Source organism: Mercurialis annua, linkage group LG4, assembly GCF_937616625.2.
Source record: "Mercurialis annua linkage group LG4, ddMerAnnu1.2, whole genome shotgun sequence".
NCBI classification, from domain to species: domain Eukaryota; kingdom Viridiplantae; phylum Streptophyta; class Magnoliopsida; order Malpighiales; family Euphorbiaceae; genus Mercurialis; species Mercurialis annua.
Genome location: NC_065573.1, coordinates 24,237,179 through 24,247,273, shown reverse-complemented (window position 1 = coordinate 24,247,273; position 10,095 = coordinate 24,237,179). Strand labels below are relative to the sequence as shown.

The 10,095-nt window shown below is 26.9% G+C and overlaps 1 protein-coding gene across 1 annotated transcript; it reads right to left on the bottom strand.

The window, feature by feature from the left end:
* Positions 1 to 747: 747 nt before the first annotated feature.
* Positions 748 to 4,808, bottom strand: LOC126679192 (myb family transcription factor PHL5-like). Its single transcript, XM_050374172.2, has 6 exons — positions 4,303 to 4,808; positions 4,136 to 4,212; positions 3,424 to 3,463; positions 2,216 to 2,264; positions 1,360 to 1,429; positions 748 to 904 (listed from the first exon to the last, which is right to left on the bottom strand). Exons 1-6 carry the CDS (start codon positions 4,661 to 4,663, stop codon positions 821 to 823), a joined length of 681 nt encoding a protein of 226 aa, XP_050230129.1. The 5' UTR covers positions 4,664 to 4,808; the 3' UTR covers positions 748 to 820.
* Between the last annotated feature and the right edge of the window lie 5,287 nt (positions 4,809 to 10,095).

Sequence of the window (10,095 nt, the reverse complement as noted above, 5' to 3'; positions counted from 1 at the left end):
ATATAATTTTTCCACAATAAAATTGTTATTTTGTCATCATCATATATTCATATTCTTATTATATGATGGATAATACAAAATTAAAGTCGATGATTTTTAATTACAAATTTTAAAAAAGGTGACATGTGTGGGATAATGGGAAAATGACTTATTCTTACTATATAAATAATTATATACATGCTACTTATTGTACAAATATAAAATATTAAGAATAATGCTAAGCAACAAATGAACGAGGAAAGATGAGCTCTAATTCAAATGGCAAGGAGTGAGTTTCAAGATTTTTGAAGTCTTGAATTCAAAACTCGGCAAATTGTGACATTAATTAAGGATTTACAAGATTTTAGAAAATAGAAGATTATATAGTAAAAGATGAAATACTACGGAAGCTACAGACGTCTGTTTTAACATCGTTTGTCAAAATGACGGGATTTGTAAACGATGTAATTATAAGATGACTTAATAGTAGTTTTTGTAATAGTAGTCTAAAATATCTAACTTGTACTGAATTTACACGTGGAATAAAAAATATGAACGAGGACAACAAATTATTCATAATTGAAGGTTTCAAACCATATCAAAAAAGAAGTTGAGGGGTAAAACTATACAACAATATCTAATGTAGCAAATCATTAAATAGTAGTAGATTAGATATTATAAATTTAGGAAGCAAATGTATATTGTTCTGACCCTTTTTTTAAAACTTCACAATTAGTAATCACTATGCAAACGGAAGTTTTTACTATGATGTAATATTAATTAGTAATCCAAACTCCAGAGGGGTTAAATTTTAAGAATTTCCGAAATAAAGTCAAAGGTTTTAATTTGTTTTGTTTTGTTGTTGCATCATCATCTTCAGCTGTTTCCCATTTTCCTCTATCTTTAATTGGAGGTCTTCTTGTATCTGTGTTCCAAAAATAATAAAAAGTAGATCTGAGAAATCCAAATTTAGAAGCTATAGCATTGAACCAATTCACCAATTTTATGATTATGGTAATTATAAAGTTTAATGGTAAAAAAAACTTAAATCTTTACAATTTGTTGCAATTTAAATTATATTTTTTAATTTTTGCAATAACAATCAAATTGCATCTTTTTTTTGCAATAATAGCCAAATTGGCATTCAAATTTGTTGTTTTCAATCAAGATGTTAGGCTATTATTATTTTTTGATGTATAATAATATATTAAAGTCACAACAACTGGCAAAAAACTCATAAAAATTCATATAAAAAATGCAATTTGGTTATTATTGCAAAAATTAAAAAATTTAGTTTAAATTGCAACAAGTTGTAAATATTTGGATATTTTTTTGCCATTAAGTGTAATCATAATAGGGCGAAAAAAGGGATTTCTATACCTTTAGTTGCTCAAATAAACGCTTCTCAAACTCAAGTTGAAGGACTAGTGCTTCTTTGATTTGCATGCTACTGCATCACCAAAAATGAATTTTGTCAATGTATTTTCATATTGATGCGAAATCATAAAATAAAAGTGAGAATACAATCGATAAAAAACGACGGATAATCGAAGGCGGAATGACAATAATGAAGAACAAGAGACAATCGATCAGGAGCCAACTTATTTTAATTTTAATTTTAGAGACAATAATGAAGAACTGTTTTCTTTTTCAAAATTGATTTGGTCTAAAACAAATTGAAAAATAGCTAATGGATGATATGGTTCGGCAGAGTAAAATTTTGCTCACTCCAAAATTGGTGTCTTTATAGTTCCTTAAATATAATAGGTCAAATGTTGTAAAAAGGCCAAACCTTTCACAAAAGTTTCACAAAAGTCATGACCTTTCAATTTTATCGATTTTGGCCGAAAACTGATTATTTGGTTTCATAAAAATCCCGACCTTTCAATTTTGTCGATTTTGGCCAAAAATGAATTATTTAGTTTCACAAAAGTCTTGATCTTTCAATATTTGGCATGCCACGTAGGCAAATTGAAATCAAATTGAGAGTTAGCCACAATTGAAACCAAATAATTTATTTTTGGCCAAAATCGACAAAATTAAAAAATCAAGACTTTTGTAAAAATTTTATGAAAAATTTGGCCTTTTTACGACATTTGACCAATATAATATCATCAAGTGCAAGTTAGCTCACCACTGCATATGGCAGTATATATAATACTAACGTTTATGGTAAAAGCATACTTAGATCTCAAATAATTAAAGCTAGAAATATAATAAGCTAAATGAACTTTACGCTTTTAAATAGAGGTCGGGTATGCCACAGTCTCTTGTTTCGCGTTTTCCTGAAAAAAAGTTCAAATATTAATTTTAAATATGGTTTACCATTTTAATTTCACATAAATAAATGTCGTATATATATATATATATATTATTGTTTATTATTATTATTCTAACATTATAATGAATCTTTAGTGGGTGTTTGATAACCCAACTTATTACTTAAATTAATGTATTAAGCACTTAATTGTTTTAAGTTGGTTTGATAACTCAAAAAAGTTTAACTTAATTTATTCAGTTAAGTCAAAAATCACTTAAAATAATAAATCAGAAATTTTGACTTTTTTTTTTTTGCTGAAAACATTAAGTTATTAAATATTAGTCTTATCATTGAATAAATTTTATATTCTTATTATTTCCAATTATTACTCACGAATAAAACTATTTTATTTCACATATTTAAACTAATACTTAAAATTGCAAAGTACTATATTTTTCATTATAAATATTTTATTTTCTATCTTTATTTTTCTTTTTATAGTCTATGTCATTTATTTATTATTTTCGCTTTTTAATATTATTTGAACTTCTGTTTGTAATACACAACATTAATTATCAGATTTAAACAATTTTTTAAAATTTTAAAAACTAGTAATATATTTTAAAGGTTAATTTTCAAGTTAAAGGGAAACATCATTATAATCTTTAAGGACTAATTATCTACATATGCAACTAAAATTTATGATTTTTATTTATGATATATGTAATATTCATAATATATTTTATATACTATTTATTTATATTTTAAAAACTTAAATAATATATAATTTATATTTAGTAATTTATTTCTAAAATAGTTAATCTTTAAAGGTTTAATATGTAAATATAATAAAAATTTAAATAAAATTTAGTAATTGCAGACTTTCAGTTATCAAACAGACTTATTTAATTCAGTACTTAAAAAACTCATAAATTATTATTTTCAGCACTTAAAATTCAGCACTTAATTTTCAGCACTTAATTTTCAGTTTTATCAAACGCCACCTAAATATGAAGTTATTTATTACTTAGTACGATGGTTTCCGAAGCTGACTGAAATTATTTATTTGATATTCTTTTAAAAAGTTCAAATATTAATTTTAAAAATATAAGTTCATATACTGAAAGAGCAAAACTAGAAAAGCTATACTACTGATGTAGTTTTTTCCACAAATATATATATACCTTGTTTATATTCAGACATATATCTCTCAGCTCGATATTTCTGCAGACAACAACGTCGGTAAATAGATCACAACTCAAGTTATATTTCTACATGGTCAAAGTACTATATATGTATCTACAATTTTTTTCCGTCCGAACTTAACTTCTAATTCATTTATGATTTTTCGACAATATTTCAGACTTAATCCTAAATTCACAATAAATTTTATCTATATTTAGGAAAATAATCTTATCCCAGCCCGAGGCGGAGCCTATCCTAACTAAGGGTAGTTCCGCCTTGATTATATCACAAATCAAGTTTATGATTCACTAAGATTAAAAATAAAAAGTAAATAAATAAGATAGGTTCAATAGACCAAAATATTCAAATCTTTTTTATTTTTTAATTTTTTTTATCAAAATTTAAAATTCATCATCAACTTTGGTGCAAATTCAAACGTTTGCAGTGATTTTTAGCCTATTATTTACAATTGTGTTAATATTATAAAAAAAATTAAAGTTTTATTTAGAATTTCATATCGAAATATAAGTCCATAAATTGTATGTTGGCATGAAATGGAACAGGAGCATGCTAATAAATTGATTGGAATAAATTAACTAAAATAGTTGCGAATAACTAAAATATACTAAAAAGTTTTAAAGTTTTTGATTAGAATTATAAAAAGTCTGAATTTTCTGGTGTATATATTGTGCCAAAAATTATACTAGTTACCTGCAAATGACTTTTGATTTGAAAGATAGTCAATCCTTTTGATTGCATCATCTTTAGTATGGCCTTTGGCGTTGCCTCTATGAATCAATAAAAGTGGTTGTTTTGTAATATATGAATTGAAGTTAGAAAAGCTAATTTATATAACTGATCTATGATTGATGACTCACTCTCAGCACCACCAAGAATGTTGACACAGTTGATGAAGTTGCCGTGAAGCTGTTCAGTCCATCTCATTCTTTTCTTACCACTTCCTCTTCTTGAAGATGCACTGCTGCTACAGCCATCCTCTATTGGAAACGAACTTACTTCAGGAAGCTGAACAAATGTTCCACCGGTGGTCTGAGAAAGAAAGCTATACGGATTCTTTTGAAACCTTTCGTAAATTTCATCTCCCGATGATTGACTTGGTGGCGCGTGTATTGCAATATCTTTAGGATCAACAATATTTTCATAATGTTGTTGAAAATCCAAATAACATTCAGCAGCGTAAACAGCAGATGCTAGCTCATCTAAATCGGTTGGCACCATGTTAGGGTTCCGGTGGCAGATCTCCGGGAAGAAATATGTATGTTCTTTCCGATAATAACATAGATTTTATTTTATATATTACAAAAAAAATACATGTAGGCCAAAGGATTTTTGTCTTTACGCAGTTCAGAACGGCAAAGCTAATATCATGTGTAATATGTGCAATTTCTAGTATGAGAATTAAAGATACTTTTGGCTCGTATATTATAAAAATTTTGTATAGAATTATTAATATATGTTTTGGTTTAGAATTTAAATATAAATAGATGTTTTATGGAATATTATTTTCTTAAATTTGTTGAATATCAATTCCTTATGAAACTGAAAAACTTACATTCTTCACTTAATAATTCTTTTGAATTTATTTATTTATTTATATATATATTTTACATTTATTATTTATTTTATTTTATAATTTTCATTGTGAATTACCATTTTGATTTTAGATTCCAACCTTAATCTCGTGTCCGGACTTCTATTCTAAAAGTTAAATTATGATCCTCTATTTTATGGAATTAATACTCCTCTAAAAATATAAAGAATAACTATTCCATTTTTTTTTATAAAATAGCTATTAGTTTTTTTAATGAAATAGCTATTCCATTATTTATGAACCAAACATAGCCTTAATTTTTACCTTAGACCTTCAATTTTAAAACTCCAACTTCAAGCTCATCACACTCTACCCTAATTAAGATTGTGTAAAAACCAAATCATATCGAATAAAGAAACTAAACCGATAATTTTAGTTCATTTTAAACATTTTTATAATGTAATCTATTTTCTTGCTTTTAAAGTAAAAACAATTTTAATTTGTTTTTGGTATAAACCGAGTTTGAAAAATCGAATCAAACGAAAACAAAGTTAATTGGTTTATACACTGTAATTTGATTTGAAATGTTTAAAATTATTATAATTTTATTCGTTTCAATTTTATAAAAAAATAAATATGCACACTGTAATGCTAACTCCTAAATTATGATCATCAACCTCAAACCTTAGATCCTTCACTTATACTCCGGTCGTGGCCCTAGACCTAAGCCTTCCCCACTCGAGACTCAGATCGAGAACCTCAAGATCCAAACTTATATGTTAAAATTTATAATTTATAATGTAATGTTTTCAAAACAAAAATATTAAAATTCATAGAATTTTTTTGCGACATATAAAAGATAATTTAATAAATGAACCAACTAAATCTAACATAGTCTAAGTATTTAAGATGTATTTTCATATATGGTATTTGAACTAATTGTTAAGTTTGCTTTCATGTTTATAATTAAGTAAATAATATTTTTGCCATATCCATATGGCTAGTTATTTCTTTGTTATCTGCCTCAACTCGTTTTCATTTAATTAATTATATATTATGGATAAAATAAAAAGACGATTTCTCGTGTATTTAAAAAATGTGCATTAAACCCCAAGATGCAGGTGAATTGGTAAAGCACTCTTCCAACTTAAGTAAAATCGGGGGTGCAAACTGTATTCATATATGCAGTCGTTAAAAATTTGGGGACAGAGTTTGCCTTCTACAAAGGACATACATGATTCGAGTGGTATTAGTCTTAATGTGAAAGATTTAAAGGTCGTCTCATTGTTGATATCCATTCAGAAAACCTCATGAATTAATAAGAAAATGTGTGTTAAACCGTGAGAAATTTTAATTAATTTAAATATGAATGGAGAAAATAAAATAACAAAAATGTTTTACATTTAAGATTTATTTAGTTGGACACTGAATTAATTGCATTTTAAAAAGTTTTTTTTATCTTGAAAATTAAACTCAAAACAAAAATAATGTGCACTACATTATAAACATGAAAATTAAACTGATTTTTTTATTTTACTGAGCATCATAATAAGAGGTGTGTAAAATCAAACTGAAACTGATTAATTTAAATAATTTTTAATTTGATTCAATTATAATGATGATAAATTCAGTTTAATTTTAATTTTTTTAATGTACCTTATTGAATTAATTTGATTTTAATAAAAAAATTAAATTTTAGTTCAGTCCATCTCGATTTGAATCTAATCCAACATTTTTATATTTATGATAGTATCATAATTTATGGTAGAGTTGTATGAATAATTCTTCACATTTTTCATATATAAAATAAACTTAACCAATTAATTTAACTATTCTTTAGAAAATTAGAAGAACAGAACTCAAATTTCAATGGCTGAACTCATCCCGAAGCCTTTATACTATATTATTTTTATTCAGGAAGTTTGAATTTTGAATTTTTTTTCCAGTTTCTATATCTGCTAAATTTTAATTTTCATGCCCTTTTTTATGCTCTAGTCCCTCTAACTTTTAATATATTTTTTTCAATCATAAAAAAGAGCATGAAAATGGAGATGTGGCAAATATAAAGATTGGATAATGTTTTTAGAGCAATGGCTTTCTGAATAAATGTAGTAAAATTTAGATACTTTAGGATGGGTTTTCCCAATTTTTAATTTGACCATATCTTCTAATTTCGATGCTTTGCCAATTTACTATGTACCAATTGCATGGTACAAAATGACAACATCCTTACATGATTCTAAAGAACATGTCGATAAATGACAACATATTTCAAGAATAGCAAAGTTTCTGTCCTTAAAAAATTACTACTAGTCTTGTTAGGAATGATTTGATTATTGATCATTTATGTTCTCTCTCTATCTTTTTCTTTGGTATAACCAGTGTTTTGGAACCGGAGGCCACTCCGAATTTGATCCTCTTAAAAACAATTTAATATGGTTCAATTGATTTAAATTGAAATTGATACGACGGATGAATCACTAAATCAATTGAAATTAAAAATCAACCGGTTTTTATGAATTTAATAATAATTATTTACATTTCTATGAAGTTTATATATTTGGTCTAATCCTAATGATATGATATTGACATATTGTTAAAGAGAGTCTATATAATAGAGGATCTTTATTAGGGCATCACGAGGGTCCATGATTCATCCAAAAACTAAAAATATTATTAGGAAAACCCATTTTCTGGTCATTAAAATATACCATTTTTTATTATTTAATTTTTAAACTATTTTTTATTTTTTATTGATCTCTAAACTCTACGAATTCGCAAGCATAAGTCCTTGAATAAAAGTTTATTATGCACATGATTTCACACTTTAAATTAAAACGCATTAATTGTTTAAAAGCATCCACCTAAGCTACATATAGGAAAAAATAACTCTTTTTTTTAATTTATTTTCTTTTCTCCCTAAACTGCAAACAAAAAGAACCTAAATGGCTAATTTTTTCTCTTTTTCTTCTGTATCAAACAACACATTCGTATCTCTATGCTTCATCTTTTTTATTTATCACAACTCAACAATTTCATTTTTTTAAAATCAAAAAACCCAACAAGCATAGAAAAATCAATCCGAGAAAATGATTGTCGATGAAGTGGAATGTTGCTTTGGTGAACAGGTGGACGCTGGAGAAGAAGCTGCTGCCGATGAAGAAAAAATTAAAATAATTGAACATTTCAAACAAATTAACACTCTTTTCTAATAGATCAACAAACCCATTTAAACAAACAACAATCAAACCAAGCATAAAGCTCACATCCTCCACCGTCGACGAACTAGCTGATACCGTCAAATAAAGCAATGATCTTATAACGAGCAGAAGGTCTTTACAGCTGCTTCCGCCGACGAACCAAATGTTGATGAAAAATTACGAGCCGCAACCTTTGAGCCGCAACTAAGTAGACCTGTTCATGGGCGGGCTTGAGAGGGCTTGACTTTTTAAAGACAAGTCCAAACCCGAGTCGAGCTCAGTTCGGAATTTAAATATACTATTCAAACCTGGCCTAAAGCACTAATCTTACGGGATCGCCCAGACTTGGAAAAACTTACATTAATTTTTTATAATATTAAAAGGTCAAGCGCGCCCATTAAAACGGGTTTTTTTCGAATTCGGACAGGCCGGGTTTTGGACAAAAGATTGGTGTCCAATCTCGGCTTTAAGGAGACCGATCTGGGCGGGCGAGTAAGAAACCCAAATTCATAAACATGTCTATCACTAAGATGGTCAACTATTGAACATGAAAAATGACTTTAGCCACTTGGCAACTATATACAACTCAACAAATCAAAAGATCATAAACATAATTCTTGATTAATACCTCAAAATCAAGATTAATTTAAGATTTTTACATGTAAACATATATATGCAATGCAAGAAAATTTATACATGATAATAACACTTGCACACTCTTAGAATGATTATACGCTAATCAACGAAAACCAAATCTATAAAGCAAGCAAATATACCTAAAATTCCAGTACCACTGTGCGAGCTTTTTGGTTTTGGGTAAAGTATTTACACTATTTTAACCTATTTTTTTCTCTTATACTACGTTATCTAATAAGCTAATTTATTTACCAAAAATATTCACTATATAAAAAAGTCTTATCTCATTTTAAGTTAAATTTTTAAATAGCCACATTTTTTTCTTTTTTTTCTCTCTTTCTCTCTTATTTTCTTCTTATTTTCTTCTTTTTTTTCATTTGATTTTCAGTCTATCTCCTCCGATTATTTTTCCGTTCATCTTTCCGGTTGCGCTTTCGTTCGTCTTCGTCCGATGGATTTCTCGTCGTTTCCGGTCGGTTTTTCGTTCATCTTTTTCGTTCGCGCTAGTTTATTCGTCTCTTCCGTTCGCGCTATGGATTTTTCGACTCTTTTTTAGATTTGTGTAATTTTTTAGATTTTTTGTGATGATTTAAATATTTTGTAAATAAATTATTGTAGATCTATAATTTTTTATTTATAAAATTGTTCTATTATTCATATAATTATTTATTTTGTCTTCTCTTATTCATAGATTTGTTTATTGCTACTGATTTTGTAAATAAAAAATTGATTTATGCTGCATTTGTAGTAATTTTATAATATATTTTAAGTTTTAGTGTATTTTTGGTGTATTTATAGTGTATTTCTGCCGTTTTTTAGTATATTTATGGTGCATTTACCGTGTTTATGGCTTATTTGCAGTGTTAATGGTGTATTTGCAGTGTTCCACGGTGTAAACCACAAAAAACACTACAAAATTCCATAAATACACTACTTATACACTATATATACACTACTTATACACTATATATACACTAAGTATACACTATATAAACACCATAAAAACACTATATATACACTACTGTTATACAATAAAAAATAAATTAAAAATCCAGAAAAAAATAAAAATTAACTCTATATACACTAATCTTACACTATATAAAAAAACTGTCGGTGGGTTTGGTCGGTTCGGTCGACCAACCGAAAAACCGAAAACCGAAATTGGAAACCGAAAAAAAAATATATTTTTGAAATCAAAAAAACAAAAAGGTATTTTTCGTAAATAAAAAAAGGTAAAAAAAATCAAAACTTGGCAGGTAAAGATGTAAATAAGCAGTGTTTTA

Excerpts from the sequence above, each read along its gene's own strand:
- LOC126679192 (XM_050374172.2), bottom strand. The coding sequence starts at position 4,663 with ATGGTGCCAACCGATTTAGATGAGCTAGCATCTGCTGTTTACGCTGCT. Across the intron at positions 3,464-4,135 it reads AAATCAAAAGTCATTTGCAG|AAATATCGAGCTGAGAGATA; the intron begins GTAACTAGTATA and ends TGTTGTCTGCAG. Across the intron at positions 905-1,359 it reads GTTTATTTGAGCAACTAAAG|ATACAAGAAGACCTCCAATT; the intron begins GTATAGAAATCC and ends TTTGGAACACAG.